The 26,641-nt window shown below is 46.2% G+C and overlaps 1 protein-coding gene across 11 annotated transcripts in view; it reads left to right on the top strand.

Annotated features, from left to right (window-relative positions):
• ARHGEF9 (Cdc42 guanine nucleotide exchange factor 9) overlaps window positions 1-24,347 on the top strand; it is a 204,139-nt gene extending 179,792 nt beyond the window's left edge. For 8 of the 11 annotated variants that reach the window (XM_053273653.1, XM_053273660.1, XM_053273663.1 and 5 more), the window contains 4 exons: window positions 4,522-4,653; window positions 13,249-13,492; window positions 13,954-14,022; window positions 19,852-24,347. In XM_053273653.1, the coding sequence (XP_053129628.1) occupies window positions 4,522-4,653; window positions 13,249-13,492; window positions 13,954-14,022; window positions 19,852-20,033 (627 nt within the window). In that variant the 3' untranslated portion in view covers window positions 20,034-24,347. Of the gene's footprint in view, window positions 1-4,521; window positions 4,654-13,248; window positions 13,493-13,953; window positions 14,023-17,314; window positions 19,818-19,851 lie in introns of those variants that run through there. The other 3 variants (XM_053273654.1, XM_053273656.1, XM_053273655.1) reach the window with 3 other exon arrangements.
• The last annotated feature ends 2,294 nt before the right edge of the window (window positions 24,348-26,641 follow it).

The raw sequence follows: 26,641 nt of genomic DNA, 5'->3' as shown, positions 1-26,641 counted from the left end.
GACCCAAGTGGTGCTCAGTTACCTAGGGCCTGGGTCATAGGTTCTTCCTATCCAGTCTCTTCACCTGAACTGTCTGCATTTCGAGCTGAGTAGTTCTCACCTGAGAACTTTCATCTCACCCCTCCGTTTCACAAGGAAGGTGCTGAATGGGGGCAAAGTGGCTCAAAGCCACAGAGGCCCAGCCAGCAGCAAGACTGAATCCACACACTCTTAAGCCCAGCACCACTGTGGGCAGTAAACGTCATCGACTCCCCTTCCCCGCCAGCAAGACGGGCACTCCTTGGGGCCACTCCATTGGATTTCCTGCAGGTCTTCTCAGGGTGAGCCTGCATCATCATGTAGCATGGTTCTGATGGAATCCATAGGGAAAGGATTGGGGGTTCTTGCCACCCAGAGCAGCACTGCCATTGCTGCTGTGAAACTGGCAGTAGGGGTGAAAAAATGGTGAGCGGGGAGGAGAGTCTGCGGACAGCTTCCCTGCTCGTTCTCCCACCATAATCTGGGCTTAGCTCCATCTAATTGGTCCATCTAATTGGTCCAATTTGGCAGTCCAAGTGGTAGCCTGCCTTAGCTGGCTTTTCATATTCTCTAAGGTGTCTTTGTAGCACTCTTTCAGAATATTACATCCACTGAAAGATGAATAACTGTAGGAAAATATAATGGGTGCTGTCCTTTTAAATTTCTCCTAACTCAGATACCTTCCAGTTATTTATGGATCCTCTAATGGAAGCCTGTGTGCCCTTAATTATGTAACGTGCGAGAGCCGGCTACGGCATAACGCTTCATTATAAAATTCAAAGGCTGGCGTGAATAAAAATATGATGCAGGCAGCCAGCCAGCATCCTGTTTTCAAAGCGGGGGCTGCCTGGTGAAAGGGAGCCTCCTGGGGAAGCAAATATCAAATTGAGGGACGGAATAAGGGGGGATTCTCTTGTTCTCCCCTTCCCCAGTGTCAGGAGGCATGGAAAATGAAGCTGATGAGAAGGATGTGATTTCTCCCACTCTCCCCTTTTCAACCCGATCTCCCCATCACCCAGAATGTTAATCCAACCATCAGCCTCTCATTAAAGCGCAGGCGTGCCGGTCGCAGAAAGGACTTGCTGAATAATGTAGCCGAGGGAACAAGCTTGGTTTCACTGCTTGGGAGTAAGCACCCCAGCCCCCTTTGGGGGTAACACGAGCCGTGGTTTCACGAGCTTTTTTTCAGCCCCTTGGTCATGCATAACACTGTAGGGTAAGGCGTACTTCTTCCTCAGTTTGTCTCCTCTTTTTTGTCTTTTCCCCCTGGACATTATTTGAGGCCCTTTATTTACCCCCACTCGTCTCCAAACCCTCCCTCCACCCCATCTCCTGGTCATGGGGGGGGAGCGGGGGGGGAGAGAGAAAACACCCTGGGGCATCACTTGGGAGCCAGCCTTAAGCAGCAACAAAGACACTGGCCCTGAGGACCGTTCTGTATCCCTTTGGCCCCCAGAGAACATGGAGCATGCGCCTCGATAAGAGATGAGTGGCTTTCTGGTCTCTCCCATGGTGTGCATCAGTGTTTCTGGTGTGAACTTTTGGAGGAGGACAAGCAGCTCTTTTTCCATAGGACGTGAGAGTCTATGGATGACTTGAACACTGCACAGGACTCAAAGCCACCAGTTACAGGGCAGAGGGTAGGCGACAGCTCACCAGCTGTTGTTGAACTACAACTCCCATCATATTGTGGCTGGGGGTGATGGGAGTTGTAGTTCAATAACTGCTAGAGAGCCCATGTCACCTGCCCCGGCACAGAGTGAGGTGATCCTTTCTAACTGGCCCGAGGTCTACTTGTCTACTGGTTTCAGGGGGCTTAAAAATCTTCCTCAGACATGATGGAAGAGTCCTTTAGGGAAGGCCTGCTCAAGCTTGGCCCCCCATCTGTTTTTGGACTACAACTCCCATAATCCCCAGCCACAGTGTCCGATAGCCAGGGGTTATGGGAGTTGTAGGCCAGCATCTGCAGGAGGGCTGGAGTTGAGCAGCCCTGCAAGCTGAGAACACCCTTTGTCCGGGCTCTTTCTGGCTTTTCTATAGGCAGACGGATTTGCACTCTCTGCTCCAAAGAGCAGCCTCTCTACTGCTGCCAATGGGACTTTGCCTGTCCGAGTCACTAAATTATCTTTGCCCAATTGTCTCCGCAATTGCTTTCTCAGACTTCCCCAAGGATGTGGGGAGGATCCAGGACCTTGTGAGCAAAGCATTAGCCTCCCCAGGGAGGTGGAAGGGGAGGCAGAGGAGGAAACCATTTTTCTTTGTACACAGCCCATAGCATCTGGGTCAAGGAGATCTTGTGCTGTGCAGGCTGGCGCTTTGCTCAGGCAGGGCTTTCAGAGCTTATTATAACTGTGGGTGACCCAGGTTTCTTCTGCCTTCCCGCTGTCCTCAGATGAACTCCCATCAGCCATGGCTTTTTAGGCACTGTGTGGGAGCTGGCCTTGCGACAGTGATGATGAAGACCCTTTGCTAAGCAGGGTCTGCCCTGGTTTGCATTTGGATGGGTGACTACATGTGAGCACTGGCTACTGCAAGATATTCCCCTTAGGGGATGGGGCTGTAGTTCAGTGGCAGAGCATCTGCGTTGCATGCAGAAGGTCCCAGGTTCAGTCCCTGGCAGCATCTCCAGGTAGGGCTGGGAAAGACTCCTGCCTGAAACCTTGGAGAGCTGCTGCCAGTCGGTGCAGACAATGCTGAGCAAGATAGTCTGAGCATGAGTGGGAGGCAGCTTGGATCAGATTGTCCCATACCAAAGATGCTCAATCGAAGCACCTGCAATATACCATTTCACTTTTCTTCTGAAATGGTGCCTTTTCAGTAAATTGTAGTGGTGGGTGGTGGTTTTGCATGGGGAGAGAAATCCCAGACCTGAATATTCACAGCCACCCCCTAAATAGAGAGGAGAGCTGGTCTTGTGGCAGCAAGCATGACTTATCCCCTTAGCTAAGCAGGATCTACCCTGGTTGCATATGAATGGGAGGCTTGATGTGTGAGCACTGCAAGATATTCCCCTCAGGGGATGGAGCTGCTCTGGGAAGAGCAGAAGGTTCCAAGTTCCCTCCCTGGCAGCATCTCCAAGATAGGGCTGAGAGAGATTCCTGCCTGCAACCTTGGAGAAGCCACTGCCAGTCTATTCAGACAATACTGAGCTAGATAGACCAATGGTCTGACTCAGTATATGGCAGTTTCCTATGTTCCTAATACTCCTCCTGTGAACTGAGATAAATAGACCAGGAGCCTCTATCAGTACAATAGGCCCTTCCTTCCCCAAGCATCCTGGATGAGTGTTCCCTCTAACACAGGGATCCTCAACGTTGGGCCCCCAGATGTTCTTGGACTTCAGCTCCCATAATCCCCAGCCAAAGGCCACTGGGCCTGGGGATTATGGGAGTTGAAGTCCAAGAACATCTGGGGCCCAACGTTGAGGATCCCTGCTCTAACAGAGATCCCCAGATGCTGTGGACTACAGCTCCCAGAATCCCCAGCCAAAGGCCACTGCAGCTGGGAATGCTGGGATTTGTAGTGAACCACATCTGGGAATCCCAGTTAGAGGGAACACTGCCCTAGATCCCAACTTAAGCCCTTCTTCCCTGCATCTTTGAGGGATAATGCCTTGTTTACATGAAGTCTGAGTCTAAGAGTGATGCTGACAGTATGACGTGAAACTAGTGTGCTGTTTATACATTTGCAAATGTCCTTGGAATGCATCTATTTCTAAGCTGGATACTGTATATTTAAGTTGCATTTTCAATGTGCACGGTGTAATAAAAATCCTTTCATTTTAGATTTCATTTCTGCATCCCTTGCAGGGACTCCACACTTCTGGATTCAGTTAATCAAGCTGAAGTGTTTACAGAGGGCTCATGTATCCTCCGGCCTCCGTTGCCTCTGCTCGAGCACAACTTACTTCAGCAGCTTATGTTCTATTTTTAGCAGACGGGCTTCTTTTCTTTGCTTTTCTTTTTCCTACCTTTGCAACAAAAATTAAGATAATCCACAAGCTTGTGTGATTACCCCTGCTTTCTGGAAAAACCTCACTGGTTTTGTGGTTGAAGAGAACTTCACTCCTGTAGATTTTATGAGTACCGTTTGGAAATTGCATGCACGATTTATATTGTGTTCTCTGTATTTTATATTGCTTTTCAAGATGGTGTTTAATATAGATGTCTTCCACAATACTGTGCTTAGTTATGTATTTTTCACTGGCATGCATTTGATATGTTTTGGGGTGGTTGAATGGAAAAGATCCACTGATCTGTCTTTGTTTCCTTTTCGTTGAGGAAGGATCTGTGTGCAATTTCTTTCTGATCCTACTCCATGTGCCAGTAGCATCGAGATCTTGAGTGGCTCATTGTAGAGCAGACCTTTTCCCAGGCCTCCATGTGCCAGTAGCATTTTGGCACCCACTGTCATAGCATGTCTGCAGGGATGATGGTGTCAAACAACCCATGGTCCTACTGTGGGACACAATCACTTATCTACCAACTTTCCTGTGTCCTCTAGGGGGAGGACATCTTGGATCGCAGCTCTGAGCTGATCTACACAGGAGAGATGTCTTGGATTTACCAGCCTTATGGACGGAGTCAGCAGCGTGTTTTCTTTCTCTTCGATCACCAGATGGTACTCTGCAAAAAGGTAGTGAAATCCAGATGGGTCTAGTTCCCCAATCTGTGGAGGCCAGGCTTACTTTGAGGAGAAGGGTTAGCCTTCCATCCTGTAAAGAATGACCAGCGCCTTCCGCAGCTTCAGGCCACATGCCCATCACCACTGCTTTACCATGATATGCCTCTGGATACCTGCCAGTGTTGAATTATTCTTAAAAACCACTTTTCCGCTAGTGCGAAGCCTTCTTCAAGTCATTCAGAAATGCAGGAGGAATTAGCGTGACTGATTCACCTTTCACGATTCAGAGGCTGGACAGAGTTCAAAGGCTGTTATGCCGAGATTGTGTATGTAGTGGCAGCACTGACCAGAAATCCCAGAAAGGAAAATATGTCATTTTCATCCTCAATGTGTGCATGGAGAGAAATTCAGGATATTCTGAATTTCAAACTTGGCTTTAGTTACAATGGAAAGAGCTGGGGTTGAATGACCTAAGTCTTGCAAAGGTTCTTCTCATAATTATTACAGTTAGTACCCTCATGTATTTGTGGTTTTCCATTTGTAAAATCAAGATAGCAAGTACGTCTTTTGTGAAGGACTTGGAAACTTCTGGATAACAAAAACAAGATGCAGCTTCTGGTAACCTCTATCTAGATTTCCCCCATATGTATGTTCCAACATAGCTTGATTTGAATGTGAGGTATCACTGGCTGACGAACACATCAGGATACAATAAATGTTGTATCCTTCACATCACCAGGGAATTCACATGACAAGGAAAGCTGCGATCCTTCTGGCTGATTGGCTTTGAATCCCAGTTCTTCATGGCTCCGTCTTTCATGCTGATGCTTATTAATTTTAATAAGGTCTCTTCTGTCAAGGTGTCAGAAGTTCAGTATACAAGCCTGCGGCTTGAGCTGGGTAATTCTCTTTGCAAGACAAAAAGATGGCCCCTTTCAGATTAGTCAATTAACTTGGATATGATAGAATGGGGTTTCGCTCTTCTTCTAATTTCAGTGCCTATACACAAGTAAGGATGCGTTCAGATGACTCACTCATCCTATTGTATTGGCTGTCACTGTAAGATAAAAACAATGTGGAGTAGCATTACCATACCATTGTCACACCGCCTTGAAAGGTTTTAATGGCCATGGCACATTGCTGTGAAGGAAGCTGTCAAGAGGGTCATAAAAGAAACATTTCTTCTAGATGCTGTGCCCTTTGGAGACAGGGGACCATCTGATGTATTTCTGTTTCTTTATTTCTGTGGAAACCACTTTGAGAACTTTTGTTGAAAAGTGGTGTATAAATATTCATAGTAGTTGTAGAGATGCTTCCAAATTACCTCTCATCTCAATTTCTCTTTGGATTTTTTAAAATCCCTGGTCTGCTTTCCAAAGTGGCACCAATGTGTAGGAGCCTCCCCTGATCTGATTTTTCTAAATACTGAATTTTGCAGGGTAATATGCATGGCCCTTTGTCTTGCCTTTCAGATCTCTCAGTATTTTGCCCCTTCAACATTAATAATAATAATAATAATAATAATAATAATAATAATAATAATAATAATTCTATATCGCTTTTCAAAAAATGGCTCAGGGTGATTTACACAGAGAAATAATTAATAAATAAGATGGATCCCTGTCCCCAAAGGGCTCACAATTTAAAAGGGCTCACAATTTAAAACACCAGCAACAGTCACTGGAGGTTTGTATCAAGGTTCTTTTAGCATGGTGCATTTTGCCCATTTGCAGAAGCACTTGCGCTTGTCAGTAAAACACTGCACAGAAATAATCAGGCAGACACACCAACCATAGTCCAAGGACAGCTTAGGCTGTGAGGCTCCCCACACCATCCATGTGTAGAGCCTCCCTGCAGAAGAGCAGGGAGCCCACTCTGGGTGGCGGATCAGCCGCCTACACGACTAATGGCTCCATCACGGAGCTGGTAGAGGCAGCAGGGATCAGGGGCCGCCCAGCCCCCAGAAGTACCAGGATACCCTGCACAAGTGCACAGGGCATTCTGGGGGACCCCCAACACTGGGAGGCTTACTGTAGCCTCCCGATTGGGGGTCTCCTTGTGATAGTGTCTCACTATCAGGAAAATGGGGTGAGCGGAGCGTGCACTCTGCTAACCTCTTTTAACCGGGGGGGGGGATTTAGTGAGGTTTGCTGCCGGGAGCTGTGTGGCTCCCGTTGCAACACACAACTGCAGAAAATCGGGCTGGGCTCCCTTAGCCCGCTTTCCTGCGGTCGTGAGAATAGCCTCTGTATCTGATCAACAAGTTAGTTAGACTAGGATCCTGGCCAGAGTCAGCTGCTGTATAGACCAGATGGAACCGGTAGTTGCAGTACCACCCTCTGGCCATCTGCAGTGGTGGTGCTAAAGTGCAGCAGAGGGGAAGCCAGCCACTCCCTCGACACAAAGAGAAAGGCACCCTACTGTACGAGACCCTAACACCTTGCAATCAGGCTAGATGACTGAGATAAAACCAAGGATCTGGTAGGCCACAAAACATGTCTGGTGAACTTGGTGGGTCATGGGCAATTCCTGTTTTTATTAGTGTCCCAGAAGCTAACCATAATTTCTTCTGTGCTGCTTTAGTCACAGAAAACATTGTAGAAATGTCGTTGCTTAATGTACTGCAGCACTTCGCCTCCTTATTATCCCCTTATTAGATCTGTTTCAGGAGAGAATGACGTAAACTGTCCGTTAATGTTTTTCCTTTCTGGTGATAAATATCTATATCAGTCTCAAACGTCAGCTTCTTACAAAAAAAATTCAGCTGCCTTGCCCCTATTCTTTTCACCCAAAAGGGTCATTGCCAGCTTAGGACAGTCAGTCAATCATCTTTATTACGGTCCAAGACCAGCACAGCTTAGGACATTTGGAAGAATATTATAAAACATTGTTGGTTTTATTTGCATAACAACTGCAATTTTTATTATATATATTGATATAATGCTTGGAAGCATGAAGATGCTGTTTCCATTCTCACTTCTGCCTTCCAGCAGAAGAGCTCTGTGAAATTCAGTTAAACGGGAGAAGGAATTGCCTCAGACACAGCTATCTGTATCCACAGTTGTGCAGCTCCACAGGCATATGGATGCTGGAACCTAAATTCTGCACACTGAAAGTATCAGCAAGCTTCTAGTCCTGAAAGCTGAAAGTGTATGAGTGATGCCAGGCGAAATCCCAGAGGTCATCTGGGGACTGATCAAGATTTCAGCCAGTTAAGGATTGGGGCCATCTCAGCCCATTCCTTGCACTTCCCTGTGATTTGTGGGCCTAGAACTTTGCTTCATTCATGTGTTTGATGCAGTTCACAAATAGTACTTTTTCTTTATACAGAATAGGAGTTTAACATTAATATGGATACAGGCCCAAAGACCCATTTAGATGTTATGTTCAACACTCATACAATGAGTGTTCAATGTACACAGGTACAGTCATTCATATGTTATGTAGAATGATGGTACGGAAATAGGCTTCCTATCTGCACCATGCATTTGAATGGCCTGTATCGAGGTTCACTTGTAAAGTGAACACAGGTACTGTCATTCACACAAAGACATGTACAAGTGTACAAACATCTGCACACTTGTACAGCACAATGTCTAAATTGGGCTCATATGTGTCAGGTTTCTGATTAAATGCCTAGTTGACTAAAAATCGGAACGAGCTCTTTCCTGCGGATGCATGCAAGTGCATCAGACCAATCCAAGAACATGGGCTGTGAGTGCAAAACACTCTCACTTCCTTCAGTTTTCTCCCCATTTAAAAAAACTCTGTGGTTTATCTTTTAAATTAAGAACTTCAAGAACAGCTGTGAGACTTGTTATATTGATTCAAATTCAGATGAAATCCTTGATGGGATAGACAAGAATAGCTCCCATTAGAACTGGGAGAAAACAGGCCAGCATTCCAATGGCAGAAAGACTTGCCCAGAGGAGCCAAGACCTCTTAGATGGTCCTTTAACATTTTTCCTTTCCAGGAAAATAGCAATCATAAATACCAATATCAGTCTCAAATGTCTGATCCTTGCAAAAAGAAAATTCAACTGCCTCACCCCTGTTCTTTTCAGAGCTATGCAGTCCAAGATATGGGCGCAGATCAATTGTTCCAACTCATCTGCCTTTCCTGGTTGTTTCCAGGATGGGGGGGGAGGTGAAAGACTGGCAAAAAAACCCCACAAGTGGTTCATGGTGAAAGAAATCTCCCAGAAAGGAAAGCCAATCTCAGCATCTCTCTGAGAATGTCTTGGAGAACCCACTACTACGAATTTTTATATACCGCTCTTCAACCAAAGTTCTCAAAGTGGTTTGTGTAGAAAAATAAACAATACATAAATAAGATGGGCCCCGTGTCCCCAAAGGGCTCACAATCTAAAAAGAAACATAGGTTGAACACCAGAAGCAGCCAGTGGAGGGATGCTGTGCTGGAGTTGCTCTCCCCCTGCTAAATCTAAGAGAATCGCCCCTTTAAAAAGTGCCTCTTTGCTCAGTTAGCAGGGTTCCTCCTGTGTAGGAACACCTGTAGCACACCCAAAGGCGTGGAGGGCAGTAGAATGCAGCTCTACTTAGGAGGGAAGATTACCAGCCAGAAGAAGAAGAAGGTGGTGGTGGTGGTGTTAGAAATACCAGCAGATGCTGTTTGTGCACGATCTTCCGAGTGGATCAAATCAGCACCCTGGAGAGCTCTTCTGAGCTGGATATCTAGGCACTGTGCAGAGGGGTGGAAAGGCCTGCCAGGAGTGGTAGATGAGCTAAAGCAGCCAAACAAGGGCAGAACCATGCCTGGGATGTGTTTCTGCAATTTCCCCTGCCCTGCCCTGCCCCGCCCCGAGGGCTTTTTTTGCTAGTGCAGTACATCTGTCCTGTCGCTTCGGATGAGCAGAAGGCTCCCAGAGGAGGAGGAGCTGTTTAGTCCTTTCCTTGCCAGCTATTTGCCCCCCAGTCACCATGGACACTTTTCTCCACAAGCAGATAAACACACAGGGAGCCCTCCCTTTTGAACCTTCATGGGTGGCCTCACTCCAGTGCCTGGGAACCCCTTTTCTGCCCAGGAAGGCACTTGCAGCCTCTAGGGCTGGTGAGTTGCAGCTGTGCCCAGAGCCTTGGGCTCCGGAATCTGGTCCTGGAAGCATCCTGGCACATGCTTATGCTGCAAAACAGTGCACACACTACTGCCACCAATATCAGAACAGTAACAGCATCACGGGGACGTCATCTCAGGAGAGCGGATTGCTTCAGCCCTGAGTTCGGCCATTTTTATTGCATTGCTTTTATATGATTTTACATATTTCATGAGATGCCTTGAGGATATGTTATGCAGAAAGGCAGCCTAGAAATAGAAAAATAAAGTAAGTAAGTGTGCGCACTATGCAGCAATCATGGCGACAAAGTTACAGCTATCAAGAAGAGTGGGGGGGGGGGGAGAGAGAGAACTCTACTGCTGAGTTAAAAGAACTCCTGCTTTCACAACTCTGTACAGAGCACCATTTTAGTAATTTTCGGAGGGTGGAGAGGAAAGTAGCAGCAGCACTGGGACTCCTGGAGGGTGGCTGCCATCCACCACCACCCCCTGGCAAATGATTCCCCGGAAGAACGACACTAAAGAGGAACATAAGAAGCTCTTATATGCGGAGTCAGACCATTCCACCTGGCTCAGTATTGTCTACCCTGACAGGCAGGAGTCTCTTCCAGCCCTTTGTGAAGATGCCAGGGAGTGAGTCTTGGACCTTCTGCATGCAAGCAGATGTTCTCCCCATGAGCTACAGTGCCAAGGAACACAGGAAGCTGCCTTATACTGAGTCAGACCATTAGCCCATCTAGGCTAGTTTTGTCATCACGAACTGGCAGCAACTCTCCAAGGTTTCAGGCAGGAATCTCTCTCAGCCCTATCTTGGAGATGCTGCCAAGCAGTGAACCTGGGATCTTCTGCATGCAAGCAAATGCTCTCCCGCTGAGCTGCAGCCCCATCTCCTCAGGGGAATATCTTACAGCAGTCAGTGCTTACATGTAGTCACCCATCCAGATGCAAAGCAGGGCAGACCCTGCTTAGCAAAGGGCCAATCCATGCTCACCACTTCAGCTCTTATGCTGCATGACAGTCTGGTGTCATTTGTGAGGGGTAGAAGTTCTCACCACTGGCTGGTAGCCACCGGGAGGGCCCCACCACTGCAGGGCTGGCAGTTGTGGCAAAAAAGGAGAAAGCGGTGAAAGGTGAGCCAGTGTTGCACCCTTTCACATCTGACCGCTCCACACTCACCCCTGAGAACTGCTCAGCCCTACAATAAACCATGTTTTACTGGAGAAATTCGTAGGCGTGTTTTTATTAAAACATGTATGCTATAAAAACTGCTGCTTGGTTGGCTGTAGTGTTTGTCTGTGAAAATTGCCTTGGCGATTATTTTGCTTGCTTCTTGAATTCTCTGCCTCAGAGTGGAAGCCAGTTTAAAGACGGTCTCCACACAGGAATGGCTCTTGTGGGTCCCTAGCCCTGCTCTGTGACTGTACACCAAGCCTACAAACAGGCAAGTTCTGAAAGTTGGCTGACTAGGTCATGTGAGACTCCTATATGTCAGCTGGTGACTTGCTGAGTCATCTGACACTCCTCAAGACCAGCTGACCATCTGCTGAGTCACTTCTATGTCAGCAACCCCCATGAGTGCATCCTAGGAGTTGTTATTTTGGTGTTGTTTTTAACAGCCTTCATATCAGCGATTCTCAATGCATCTGCGCATTTAAATAATCGTATCTAAATTAACTTTGGCCCAAGATTGTCGTAGACTATTCACCATGAAATCTTGTTGATGTCTGGGCTGTTTCTAATTTCCACTGCTAAGCCGGTTATTTCAGTGCGACATTTATCAAAGTTTTTCAAAAGCCTTGAAATAAAATCTCCAGGGAAGTCAGCTCCTTACTGCTGAGATGACTGAGAGGTCAGCTCCATGTTGGCCAAGATGTGTTTATGACTCTTGCTGTAAACATCAGCCGACTTGCTTTGGTTTTTCTTGCAACTGGCTATTTAAATTTTAAAGGCTTATTACACACTTTGCCTTATAGAGCTGTGCCTTTTATCTAAACAGTCTCTCTGGCTGGTTTTTTCTTTTGAGTGGGCTTTGCTGGCCCCAATTCATGGAAATGGTTTATATGGAGGGCCTTGCATCTGTTCTTGGTTGTGTTGGCACTAGTCAAAAGATAATTGATCAGGAACAGTCAAAAATCCTTACTTCAAATTAATTCTGGGACGATTTAGTTTATACCTTGTTAACCAGATCAAAAAACAGGCCTGCTGTTTTTAGATTTCAGCATCTGCTTATCTACTCTTCCATCAAAGTATTTCCTGTAAGATCTTTCTCAATATTTATGGAGTGGCACATTCTCCCAGCTGGAATGAGCCACCAGCCAGGCTGGCTGATGACTGCGACTGAAGAGATGTGGCAGGCTATGCCAGCAAGACAGACGCAGCATTGGGGTCTGTAATGTGCCAGACCTCTCAAGCTGTTCAGTAAGCAGAGAGGATTTTTTAAGGGGGTAACCCCTAAACCAAGCCCTGAAGAATGAATGGCAACATTCTCCACCCCTCGCTTGCATCATAAGTAATGTGGGCTTTCAGAGCTTTTCCCAGAGAATTCCCCGGGGCAGAGGGAAAACTTGAATCTTTCTGTGTTTTCCCCAAGAAACCTTGGGAAAATCCAGTCTTGTGGAGCTCTGCCAGTTGCTCCTTCCTCCTCAAGCAGAGGGTGAGGAAAGTTCTCTTGCAACAGGAAAAGCTTTGTAAGCCTCCCTCTTAAGGCCTGGACAATCCTGAGCACCATTTAATGTGCAGCATCCTGGTAGGACATGGGATCTGTAGGGTCCTCCGACCCCTGGCCCATGGTTTCTCCTTGAAAAAAGCCCTGAAATCCTCTTTTGAATTTCATTTTGGATAATTTTCAGTTCCTGCCTAGTGTTGACAAAATACACCCATCCCTTCCAGTCGCCTCTGTCTCCTTGCAGTCTGGGATCAAGGTTCAGGAAATGGTTCAAGGAAACTCAGCAACTGAAGACTTGACCGTCTTAGCCAGAGTATGGCCTAAGGCAAGCCTGTTCAACTTACCCCCCCCAGCTGTTGGACTACAACTCCCATAATACCCTGCCACAGTGGCCAATAGCCAGGGATTATGGAAATTGTAGGCCAAAATCTGCAGGAGGGCTGAAGTTGAGCAGCCCTGGTCTAAGGGCATATGATACAGCCACCTTGCTGAAGTGAAGCAGCTCTTGGTATGGTCAGTGTCTGGATGGGAGACTCGAGTATGCCACCTTTGGGGTTGGAGCCATAGTTCAGTGGCAGAGCATCTAGCTGGCATGCAGAAGGTTCCCAGTTCCCTCCCAGGCAGCATCTCCAGGTAGGGCTGAGAGAGACTCCTGTCTGAAACCTTGGAGAGCTGCTGCCAATCAGTGTACATTAGATAGATGATACTGAGGTACATGGACCAATAGTCTGACTTGGGATAAGGCAGCTTCCTCTGTTCCTCTTCATATTTCAATCTTTGACATCTTAGTTACATCTCCTGAGGACATAAGCCAGGACTGAAGTCCACCTAGATTTCAAAAGGTATTTTTTGTGCTTCCCACATATAGGACCTGATAAGAAGAGACATCCTGTATTATAAAGGTCGCATTGACATGGATCGGTATGAGGTGTTGGATATTGAAGATGGAAGGGATGACGACTTCAATGTCAGCATGAAAAATGCCTTCAAGCTTCACAACAAGGAGACGGAGGAGATGCACTTATTTTTTGCCAAGAAGCTGGAAGAGAAGCTGCGGTGGTTGAGAGCTTTCCGGGAGGAGAGGAAGATGGTGCAGGAGGATGAAAAGATAGGTAAGGCCCAGGGTCCATGTCAGCTGGGAGGAAAGCTTGATACGGAGACCCAGCTCTACCTGCTGGCCAGGTTCTTGTTGCCAATTTTGAACACTGGCCTCCAAACTTCTCCTGACAGAACAAAATCTTCCTAAAAGTAAGACCCCATTGCTACATCGCTTTGTGGCCCTGTGTGGAAGGCTTGGCTTGCATGCCAAATATTTGATGGTGAGAGATGGACATAGGCCTCAGGAGCAAACTCTGTCATCAAGACTGTTTCCACCTCCAGTGTCAACAAAGCAGGGGTGTAGGGGAGAGGCAGTGTCAACAAAGTGTCAACAAAGCAGGGGTGTAGGGGAGAGGCAGGTTTTCAGGCCTCCAAACAAGCTGGTGTTTCAACTCAGTCTCAGTCTCAACAAGGGTGCTGAGAAGCTGATGTTCTGAACTCTCCGGTGTGTTCACGTTTTCCTCTCTTTCTCCAGGCTTTGAAATTTCTGAAAATCAAAAACGACAGGCAGCCATGACAGTAAGAAAAGTCAGTAAGCAGAAAGGTAACTACCGAGGCGTGCTTTTTTTTAGGTGGGTGGGTGGGGGGTGGCAGGGTAAATAAGAACCCAATCCTGCTGTTTGGCTTTCTTAACATCACACAGCCGGATGCATTTAAGGTCCACAGTCATCTTTGATTATAAAGGTGTTTCAGCCAACAGGCACATTTGCTCCACCGGCACTTTTACACACAGAAGGCTTTACTGCAAGTTTACTGGGAGGCCCCACTGTGAACTTGAAGTTATCTTTAAAAAATTAACTCAAATTAATTAAAATAGTAATGTGCATAAATGTATGAAGCAGCAACCTGGTTCTGGACCCTCCTAAAATTTAAAGATTGCATCTGTTGAAATTAAAGGGATTTGCATTAGTCATGACTAACTTGCCTCATTGATTTCAGTGATGCTTAGTCATGACTTTCATTCAGTACACCCCATTGTCTGCTACTGAGGTCACAGCACTGTTCACCCACAGTAAGAGAGCTGGTCTTGTGGTAGCAAGCACGACTTGTCCCCTTAGCTAAGCAGGGTCTGCCCTGGTTGCATACAAAAGGGAGACTGGAAGCAATGGAAGGTATTCCCCTCAGGGGATGGAGCCTCTCTGGGAAGAGCGGAAGGTTCTAGGTTTCCTCCCTGACTTCTCCAAGATAGGGCTGAGAGAGACTCCTGCCTGCAACCTTGGAGAAGCCGCTGCCAGTCTGTGTAGACAATGCTGAGCTAGATAGACCAATGGTCTGACTCAGGATATGGCAGCTTCCTATGTCCCTATGTCCCCTTAGCTAAGCAGGGTCCACCCTGGTTGCATACAAAAGGGAGACTAGAAGTGTGAGCACTGTAAGAGATTCCCCTCAGGGGATGAAGCTCTTCTGGGGAGAGCAGAAGGCTCCCAGTTCCCTCCCTGGCTGCATCTCCAAGACAGGGCTGAGAGAGACTCCTGCCTGCAACCTTGGAGAAGCCGCTGCCAGTCTGTGTAAACAATACTGAGCGAGACGGACTTATGGTCTGTCTCAGTATATGGCAGCTTCCTGTGTTCCTATTCAACAGACATACAGTTTGTGCCCAAAGTAGGCATGTGCAGTTGTTCACATGTTATGTTCAACACCCAAACAGTGGCAGGCTTCCTACCTCCCCCCGCATTCCAGGGGGCCTGTATCCAGGTTTGCTTTTAAAATGAGCACCCGTACCGTCATTCAAACAAAAACATGTACATGTGCCCACACATCTATATGCTTGCACAATGTAATGTCTGAATGGGGCTCACGTCTCCCTGCAGACTCATGAGAAATGGAAGGGAAAGGACAGGAAGCAAAATGGAAGGACACTTGCTTTGTGGGTATGGAATTCCTGGTTCCCAGTAATCTCTCTCTGTGCCTACGACTTTGTAGAGCCACCGACAGAACTGAGCCATGTTTGCCAAACCTTTGGTGCCTGGAGCACAGGATGTTTTTCTGAGTGACAACTGGAGCAATACTTTACTCTTGCACCCCCCAAAAGCTACAGAGACGTTTTCTCAAGCAACTCCCAGAAGAGAGGGGGCTCCTCTTTACATCTGTGGGATAGCCCACTAAATACTTGCCCGTGCCCTCCCTTTGCCCACTCAGTCATGGATGGGTCCATGATGGCCCTAGGGGTCCTCCTTCTAGGGGTCCTCCTGTAGCAGCCAGGATCCCCATCAGGGAATCCCTGTGTCTCTAGACTCCCTCCCTTAGGAAGGTGCCACTGCCCGAGTACTTACCAAAAGAAGTGGGGTCAGTGATTCTTGGAACTTCTCTGTTTTGATGGTGCAGAGTGCTAGATGCACCCAGCCTGTGGGCACAATTCTCAAGGCACATGTCAGCCTTTCATGCGGCACACTGGCGCAGCCCACTGCATTGGAAGATAATTCTGGCTCAACGCACCAGCGTTCTGGTACAACATAAGACAGCTTCATATGTTTACTACTGCAATGTATGTTTGCTGCTGCAAGTTAAGACGGAGGTGCTTATTGCGCAGGGTCAGAACTCAGGAGACAGTTTTGATCTGCCAGTTCTGGAGGGGGTCACGCTCCCCCAGAAGGAACAGGTATGCAGTCTGGGAGTGCTTCTGGATTCTTTCTTTCAGCTTTGACTGATGTGCCAGCTGTGTCCATTTCTTGAGGTAAATGACCTCACAACCATACTACATCTGCTGGTCACCTCCAGACCTGGCTACTGCAATGCGCTCTATGTGGGGCTGCCTCTGTACATAGTCCGGAAACTGCAGTTGGTCCAGAATGTGGCAGCCAGGTTGGTCTCTGGGTCATCTAGAAGAGACCATATTACATAGCTAGATATAGATATAAAGAACTGCACTGGCTACCGACAAGTTTCTGGCAAAATACAAGGTGCTGGTTATGATCTATAAGGCCCTGGGAGGCATGAGCCCAGAGTATTTAAGAGAACGTCTTTTTCACTATGAGCCCCATTGCCCATTGAGATCACCTGGAGAGGTTCGTCTGCAGTTGCCACCGGCTCGTCTGGTGGCCACTCAGGGATGGGCCTTCTCTGTTGCCACCCTGAGATTCTGGAATGTGCTCCCTGCTGAAATAACAGCCTCCCCATCTCTGACAAATGTTAAGCAAGTCTCTAAAGACATATTTATTCACCCAAGCTTTTTAACTAGACTTGTGGTCTTAAATTGTTTTCAGGTTTTAATTTCTGTTTTAATTTGTTTTATGTTGCTGTAAAGTGCCCAGAGATGGAAGTTTGGGGCGGTGCACAAATATACTAAATAAATAAATAAATTTATGACAACGATCACTAACAGAAGGCTTTATAGGACAATATCATGGAGGATAGGTCTATTTGTGGCTACTAGTCATGATGGTTAAGGGCCACATGTGAGATTAAAAGCATCACGGTGCCTGGCATGCTTCAGGATTCCTTAGCAAGAGGAGTTGGATCAGGGTTCCCATGGATCAGGACTAAGGCAGGTGCTAAGCAGAAGTGTGCACAAGAAAATGTTATCTTCTCCATAATATCAGTGGAAAAAACATCCTAGTGGATTGCGACCAGAACCTTGATTATTCATAATGAAGCAAAAGTTGGCTTGAGACTCTCTATGAGCATTTCCAATTCAAATTGCTTTAGATGTTCATCCGGACAAACACAGCATTCTTAATTGTATTTATTTTTTAACATTGCAATTGCTCTCTCATTTTCTCTGTCTCCCTGTGGACTCTCTGAAAAATGATGGTGTTTTATTAGTCCAGGCTCCTTTGCCTATAAAATTAATTAGTTTCTGCTTCCCCAGTTGATCAGGCACTACCTTCCTTTTGCAGAACCAGCCTCTTTTGCAAGATGGGGAATTCGATTTATGACAAGGCTTATGGCTTGGAGGAATCAAATGGAGTGAAACCTAATCATTTTTTTACTGAAGACATTAATGTGGAAATAACAATTAAACCCTTTTGGTATAAACAAGAAAGTGTTTTGTAGCATGCTAAAGACTAACAGATTTATTGCAGCATAAACTTTCATGGACTAGAGGCTGCTTCGTTGGATGCATGGCCTCGGAAAGCTTGTGCCACAATAAGTTGTGAGCCACACGACTCGACTGTTTTTGCTGGAACGGACCGACATGGCCACCCCTGGGCCCCTGCTCTCATGTGCTGTGCTTCAGTGACCATCCTAATCCAATTTTAAATTAAAGCAGTTAAATACAGGCAGGGGTGCATTTTGCCCAAGGCAGGGTTGGGTGCCCTTGCAGAGCGGGTGTCAGGACTAGGAGGTTGTGCCAAAGATCTCACAGCAAAAACTGGGGAGTGGAAGGAAGGAAGGAAGAGAGGAAGCAGCATGAATGAAAGGCAATTCAGGGAGTCAATTGCAGGCAGAGGTGTGATCCCCTTTTAACTGACAGTTGTTTTATTAACCATGTATCAGTCGCTGCCTTGGAACTATGTTCAGAAAAGTGAGGTATACATTTTTAGCAAGTAGACTGCATAAAACAAATAAGCTCCCCACATGTACAAGTTAACTAGCAGTTCAGTAGAAGGGCAATGTGATTTATTTCCCTCTGATGTGCAAGTTTACTACATGAAGGGGATTTTTAAAATTTATATAAATTTGAGGACAACTCACAGCCACCCCTGCAGGCTGAACTGGTGCAGTCCAGAATTCTGCAAACCCCTTTGTGCTTTCTGGAGGCTCCCGTTAAATGCGATGCCATTTTTGATGATAACCTCCCATTCAGCAAGGCCTTTGTTCTTGTCAGTAATTGTCTATTACATTCTCTCTCTTTTTTCCATCCGTTTCTCTGTAGTGGGTGCCCCCTTTTGCCTCCTGTCTGAGCTCCTTATTTTCGCTGTGATAAGAGTTCTTAAGGAAGAGAAAGTGAGACCACGTGAGGGATGTTTAAGGGGATGAAATAGAGACACACAAGCGAATCTGACAGAGGTGGACCTAAAGGGGTTACAATGCCCCTGAATAAACTGCAGCTGATCTCATTAATAACCATGCCACTGATCCCCCGAAGTACGAGACGAGAGTGGTATACTCATTAAATGGAAACATTTAGGAGACTGGCGTGCTTCAAAAACATCAGGAAACAGAGCGATACCAAGGAAGGGAGACACCCTCTTCCCATCCCAAATGCTGCAGGATGCAAGTAATTCAGATGCATGTAGGGAAACCTCCTGCAGCCTCTGCATGTGAGGAGAAGCAGCTCAAAGGGAGAGTGGTTTGCAAAGTGCAAGTGGCAGGTGTGTCTGTGCTTCGCCCAGCCATCAGAATAAGGAGACTGTCTCACTTGAATCAGCCTACACACCTGGGGTCATAACTTGACCCAGAAGCAGACACAGAAGGGGCAGCTGCAAAGTCTGGTCATCTCAGACCATTTGGGTGGTATTTGTAAGAAGGGAGAGCATACACAGAACTCTTTCATAAACCTGCTCAACAAAGCTGCAGAGACCTGAAGCATACCACCTTCAGCGTTCTCATCTTCCGTTGCTTTTATTGGAGTAATGAAAATTGCACATTTGTAATGTCGAAGTGTCTGGAGGCCTTAGTCATAAGCCAGGCTCTTGCCATCTTTTATTCCCATGTTATATTATAATGTGTTGCGAAACCCACAAATGTAATTTCTCTGCAAACCTCAGTGAAGCAATTGCAAAATTAGATTGCAAGGCACCAAGGCTGGTGTAGAATATTACAATGATTCCTGAAACCGTTGCACTGGTTCCAACCAAAGCTGAATCAAGTCCAATACTCTGTCTTCCTCAGTTGCCAGACAGATGGGCCCACGATATTCATAAACAGGGGCTGATGGTGCTTTCTTCCTTACATTGGTCAGTTAGATGTGACCTGTCTCTGAATATTGGAGATTCTGCTTTTAGCCATCATGATTAGTGACCACTGATAGATTGCTCTTCATTTAAGGGACATCCTCTCTCTCTTTTTAAAAACAGAACTGATGCAGATATGATTTATTCCTTCTCTAATCTGGCTTGGTTTGACATGTAGCAAAGAGCAGTCTTCGCTACAGCTGCATAGTTCTGTGCCTTGTTTCATTGATTAGCCTTGGCTTTTCTTTCATCTGTATTCATTCATGAACTTTCTGCTTTCACCTCCCTCTTCCATACCCTCCAACCCATCGCTTAGGCCACAGAACTCAATGGGGAACCACTGAGAACAAAGTGGGTTCTTTCTGGCAAAGTCCTCCCCTGGATTCTGCTTCTTAAGTCATGCTAGAGAGTCACAAGACAGTGGGAACCAGCATGGATGGGTGGATGGATGTGTCGACTTACCGAAAACATTCTGACGGAATTCTTTTTGTTTTTACCCCCTCGCCCCTGACCCTTTCTCCCCACCATCCATACAGGTGTTGGCTACTCCCGCTCAGTTCCTCCAGCCTACCCACCACCCCAGGATCCACTAAATCAGGGACAATACTTGGTGACCGATGGCATAGCCCAACCGCAGGTCTACGAATTCACCGAGCCCAAACGCAGCCAGTCCCCATTCTGGCAAAACTTCAGCAGGTTAACGCCATTCAAAAAATAATATATAGAGATGGAGAATTTTAAAATAAATTTAAAAAAAAATTAAAAAACAAAAAAAATTATATTTATAGATGGACCTTTTTTGGAGAAGCACTGTTGCAACTTAAAACAAAACCATTCATATGCATATATGTACATATATACAGATATATGTATATATATGTGTATATATATATACACACACACACACATACATATATGATTTTTATATATCTCATATATATATATATATATATATATATATATATATATATATATATATATATATATATATATTTGGAAGGACCAAAAACATTTTTGTTGTTGTTTTTGGGAAGCAGTCTCTGCTACTATATCCTAGGACTCACCAAGTACTTCTGATCATATAGCCTTTATTTTGGCACCATCGAATCATTTGTTACTGTTCATTATTTCTTTTTTTTTTTTGGTATGTCAGAGTTTCCTCCCAGGATGATTTACTGTTTGTTGTGCATTCCGCCCCTGACTTGCTTTACCTGGGGCCATACTGGTGTATATTTACTTTTCTAGATATGAAATCTCCTTTCCTACATCTCATTCCCGCAGCCCACCACGGATGCAACCCACTGGGAACCTATCCTGCCTGAGCCCCATTGAGACGAATGGGAGGTCTCATTCACTTCAATGGAACTTGCTCCGATGGTGTGCTGGGATGATTGCACCGCATGTGCGTTGAATGTCCAGTAGTCGTTGCTGTTGGTTTGGTTCTGTTATCTCACCAAAGCAAGCTGCATTTTTATTTCCCAACATTCTTCTGTTCTGCGCCCATGTTCTGTCGCGCATTGTAATATGCTGCTCAGTACTTCTGTTGCTTAACAACGGTTTTGAAAGAGGGAGACGGGGCACGAGAGGCACGTGCTGCTGTGCAGGTTCCCGCCGTTGTCCCAGGAAAGTGGAGCTGCCTGGCAGAAGTGCCTTGGGGGTGCAGAGAGAGTAGGAGGGTGAGGGGGCACCCAACTCCTCCTTAGGCCAGGATTTGCCTCGGTGTGGCTGATGTCGTTACACTTCTTAACTTGTGCTTCCCCTCTCCTCCTCCCTGTGTGGTTTTTGAACTTAACTTTCTCTTCCTTCATTAAGGGTGTTTCCATTTTGGTTGTGCATCTTATTGCATACACGCTTCCCTTTTGATTCAGTTGCTTCCCCTTTTGTTTTCTCAATGGAGAGATTGTTTCTTGGAATGCCCAGTTTGCAAAACTGATGGAAGGCAAGTGGATAAGATAGTGTTGGCTCTCACCCCGTAGCCCAGCTTAGAGCCAAAGGGCTCTCAGACCCCAAGACATGGCCCACGCTCCCAGCTGGAAGTCCCATATGTTGGGCCACAACTGACCCACGCGTAGCATGGCTGTTTGACGTCTTTGGTTCCGGTTTCGAGATGCATTGGGTCTAGTGGAGATAAATGACAACATAGTCGTTTGGCCTGTTCAATTTGTTCCACTCCCTAGCTTTAGCCTTAAGTCTTTAACTACCAAGCACAGCATTAGACAGTAATAATGAGCTGTTAGCTGTAGGATTGTTGCCCCAGTAATCAAAAGCATTTATCTGAATGCTAAGGCATTGTGGCCGGAGTTTAACCTGCCTGTAGCAGCAATGTTGCTCGGGACAGTGGAATGTGAGGAGACTGATCAGCCCAGGATCTTGGTCATTATGCTCACCTAACAGCCATTCAGTAGACGGGCATATTGTCAATCGGTTCGCACTCAAGTACCCAGCCTCCCTCTGCCTTCTCTCTCTCTCTCTCGCTCGCTCTCTCTCTGAAGTGACATTTTCCAGAGCCATCTCATACATCTTGCCTTGGATTTCCCAGATACACTCTAGTTGAATTGCACTGAAGCACTCCAAGTTCTTCAACATTTACATTGCAAACAAACAAACCCCAATGCCCTGTACTATATATGCATAATCAACAGAGCATGTGCAAAAAAAAGTGTAGGAAAATCCAGAAGCCAGGGTGCAGATCCCCCCACAAGTCTGAGTCCCCCTCATTTTACTAACCCTCACCAAACCCAATAACCTATATCTTGAATCCCCTAAAATGCCCAAAAAGTGGCTTCCCCCTCCCGCCGCCCAAATGAAGTGAGAAATTGCTTCTCAAGCTTTCTCTTGGTCTGTCCCCCCCGCCCCCGTTCAGAAGTGTGCTTGAGGTTTGAGCGAGACGTTACAGGGAGACGTCGTGTGGCTTTCTCGATGCAGCCTCTCTCTGTCTTTTCCTCTCCTTTCCCCCAATAATATCTGGTAACCCAACATGTGTGGGATAATGTCAGTTCTGCACTTCATTGGCTGCAACGGAGGACGGTGGAAGCTGCAGTCCAATGACAAGTGGAAGGCTTAAGGTTAGCCACCCCAACTGTGATGCATCATGGGACTTTGTAGGTCTTTCCACTTGACCTCAGCCAGGATTTCAGTCCCGTGCAAACAGCAAAGGAAAGAGTCAGGAACAAAGTTTTGTATCGCAACAAGTATATATTTTTTAAACTCTTTTTCTACAGCTGCATTTTTACACGTCTCAGAGCAGATTCTAATATAAACTCTCTTGTGTATTAGATTGGGTAGCTTAGCCTGGCAGATGCTTAAGACGGAATTGTGTTGCCCTGCACAGGTTTGTGGCAATGGAGATTGAAAAACCTACCATTTAGGAATGCCTGGAGAGAAACTGTGAGAGAGAGAGAGAGAGAGAGAGAGAGAGAGAGAGTGGAGGGCAGGAAATTAGGGACAATTTGTCAACATAATGAAAGTTTTACCTTTTAATTGCTGAATGGGGGGGGCAGGTAACAAGCACATTAGTTAAGCCTGTTCATTTGCTGTTTTGTGCCTCAGAGAGCGAAAGTGAAACATCCATTATTTTTATGAGAAGATGCTTCCTAAATATTCAGCACTAGGAAACAAAAACAAACAAACAAACAAAAGAAACCAACATCGTCACACCATTATATGCATCATAAGTCAAGACTCGCCTTGGTCCGATACGGCCACTTGTTGGACTCGCAGCTTCTTTCTTAAAGTGGAAAATAAACCCAGAGTGGGGAAGAGTCCTGCCGACCGAGTGCCAAAGCCAGCCATCGGGCAGAGCGGATGCTGGCAGGGGATCCCGCCCGAGGGAGTGCCTTTGCCCTGGCCACTGGCATGCCGAACACTCCTCATTTCCAGCCATGGCCCCGGTGCTCCGAGGAAGGAAGCCGTGCTGCCGCAAAGGACCAACAGTGGGCTGCAGTTTGACTCATGGCCAATGTCTTTGCTGTGGGGTTTGGTGTCGGGTGGAGTTGTTTTGTAGACTCAAATGCTTACATCTGATTGGATTTGGGGAGGGGAGTGTTGGCGGGATATTGATGATTACGCATGTTCTATAGACTAAACCATTTCTGTGCCAGAAAGCAGAAGAAGCTGCTGCCATCTCATGTGGTGCCACAAGGTATACAACAAGGATGTTGTTAAGACACTTACTGTATACAGGATTTCTCTGGCGGAAACCAGAAGCATAGCTCTGTTATATACAGGGGGAAACAATTGACCCTCTTTCCTTAGACCACTGATATGTGTTCCCCCACCCACCCCGCCCACCCCTTGACTTCGCAGATACAAAGGATTTCTCTTTGAGATAACTGTCTCCCTAACTTCTTTTAAAATAAAGAAAAAGCAAATTAAGAACCAACCTAGGTGCATCGAACAGTTGTAAATAGACAATAAATAGAAGAAATATATATATATTTGAAACTTGTTTCAGTTCTTGGATGGATGGACATTAGCCATCCTTTGCAACGTTATTGATAGTCTGCTGTGGTGCTTTGGGGTTCTGGTTCTGTTCTCTTTATGCTCAGTCATCTTTTCAATGCAGCTACATTTCAGGGAACATGTATATTTAGTAGCTATTGTAAGTTCTGCATGGTATCACCGAGCTTATTTTTCCTCCAGAAGACAAGAACGAGCCTGCCAGAGCTTAAAGACACAAGAAATAGAGAGGGACTCATTCCAGAGGAAGAATGGAAGCAGGAGCCGGGGGGGAGTTGGGGAGCCTAGTGTGGAACCACGTGCTGCGTTTTTTGTTTGGTGGGGGCGGGAGGGGAAGAGGCTTGAACAGCCAGAGCAAGCAAACAAGCAGAGGATTTTGGTAATCCAGTTCATTCTCACTTGCCAGTTCTATTTTTTGTTTCTATTGGACTGTTTGACCCTGTCAAACATATGTCAGAGTTGTGTGTATTTAAAAAACAAAACAAAGAAACAGTGTTTTAAAAAAAAGTGTTGTAAAGACACTGAGCCTTATGAGAAAATATTTATGGAGTTAAATAAAAATAAGTGAAAAGACCTCTCCAGGCATTTCTTAAAAAAAAAAAATCCCTATACAGATCAGACTTATGCTTTATTTTGAAAGATGTGTGAGAATCGCCTGTTTGAAGAGCCACGTGGCTGGAAAAAGTGATGTCTTATGTTATCTGTGTCTTTGCTATAGTTGCCAAAGATAAGAATCCAGAAAACCATTCTTTGATTGGACCTCCACTGAAGCAGTGACTTAATAGTTGGAAGTTAAATCTTCAGGATATACAGAGATTTGGAGCCTTTTATTATTTAGAAGCCAGCAGTGTGATACAGCAGCTAGTAAAGCCAATGCAATCTTGGGCCACATACTGTCCAAATCACAAGAAATAATAATTCTTAAATGAAATGCAGAGGAGATAAAGGAAATAAAGACTCCTCAGTGAACTTGTACACAGAGGATATGAAGGCTCTGAAGTCTACACATCTCATGCAGGGATTATACTGTTGTTAGATACATTTCTGTTTTATTATACTGTTCTATTTTCCAAGTGACCTGCAATCTGTATCTCAACTAGTTCTCACAACAACTTTGTGGAGTAGGACACTCTCACTTCCACTCTGATATAATTGTATACAGATAATTTTTTGTGTGGCATTTACTGATTTTACTGATTTACTGATGCATACAACAGCACATATGCATTATCACAACACACACATGCACTGGTAAGGTTGGTCAGGCGGGGAAAGGCATCAAGGCCTTGCAGGTTGTGGCAAACATCTTGCATGGGGAGTGAAATGGAACAACAGAGGATCATAACATACCAGCTCTGCTTTGGAAACGGGTAATTTGAAACTCCAAAATCCAAGGAGGCATTCAGAAGAGGACGATTTTGGAAGTACCTGGAAAACAAATACTCGTTCCTCACCTTGGGCCATAACTATGCGACAAGCTGATATGACCTATGTCCCAGTTCAGCTCAAAGGATCCTGGGAAGTATCATTTGAGAGCACTAAGACTGATCTTGTATAGACCTCTTGCTCCCCTGACAGGGCTCCTGTTCCCAGAGCTTCTTGGGGAAAGGGATGCCTAGTCAACCAGCTAAGGTTAACGGGAGTGAAGGTGCGTATTGTTGTGCAGCCCTCATTTCATGTTCTGAAGAAAAGAGCTCAGGTTCCTCCCTGGCTTATTCCATTGGGAAAGGTTTAACTGAGGCTCATCCTGGTGCATAACTGCCGAATGATGGTTGGTTGTGCCAAAGGGTTTGAACCACTGTTAAGAGCAGAGGCGCGGCTGATATGACCTGCTTGCATGCTGCACCGAAACCACCTCCTAATGTCGCCATGTGAATTGAAGACTTGAGCTTGGCCTTAAAACTTCCTTTTGCCTTCATCGTGGTCTAGTAAAGCACTAAAGACTATCCTGAGATCTATAGGACTTAATGTCTCATTTGGATTTGGGCATGTTTAAGAGGTTTTCTGAGAAGGAGCCCTTGGACAGAACTGAACCGAAGACGCCTTGTGCAAGGAACTCGTTGCTGCTGCAGTGGAACTGTTTGATTCGCAGAGTTGATGTTCAGGACAGTTAGGAGACTGTGTAACACAGGACTTCTCCACAATATTCTTTCAAAGGACCCTACTGTGCACCACAGTGTGGAGTCCAGGTGCGTTGTTTTGCCTCTAGGTTAGGAGATGTGATGCAGGTGGCCACAAAGTGCTCTTGTCCTCCTGCTTGGTGCTTTCCAGACTCGACCCTGCAACAGGGTCAGGGCGCCTCTCGGAAGGGTGCTTCCCCACTTCTGGCATCCTGACACCGCAGTCCCTACGTGGCCGGACAGCAGGGTGCCGTTCACATTGCCAATGCCTTGTTTCGAATTTAATCGCTGCGAAATGCAGCTACGGCGTCATACCTCCGGCATGGAAAAATTGCTGTTCTGTCGGGTTGTTGGTTGCTGCGAGACCGCTCCCCCTGCTGTTTCCACTCCCAATGCGACTTGCCCGGACGGAAGCATTTTGCTGCTGATGAGCAGCTTGTCTGGAAAGTGCCCTTGAGCATGTTATTAGTGCAAGGGCCAAATTACATGGCCAGAATGCCGAATTGCCAGAATGCTAAACGCAAATAAGGTGTTTTCCAGGGGTGTCGCTATAATTGAGCGGATGGGGTCAAAGAACCTCAGGACCCCGCAGCAGCCCCCCTCCCTGTTTTCTTCATTATATCCCTCACTCAGAGGGGCCACCAGAAGAGGGGCCAACACGGGCCCCCTCTCCCCCTAGCTCTGCTGTTGTGGGTTTCTCTTTAGCATGTGAGCCCTGTGGGGACAAGGAGAGGACCATCTTCTCCCC

The sequence above is a fragment of the Hemicordylus capensis genome, chromosome 11 (genome assembly GCF_027244095.1).
Source record: "Hemicordylus capensis ecotype Gifberg chromosome 11, rHemCap1.1.pri, whole genome shotgun sequence".
NCBI classification, from domain to species: domain Eukaryota; kingdom Metazoa; phylum Chordata; class Lepidosauria; order Squamata; family Cordylidae; genus Hemicordylus; species Hemicordylus capensis.
The sequence above is the reverse complement of the archived record's forward strand: the minus strand, read 5'-3'. Positions and strand labels throughout refer to the sequence as shown.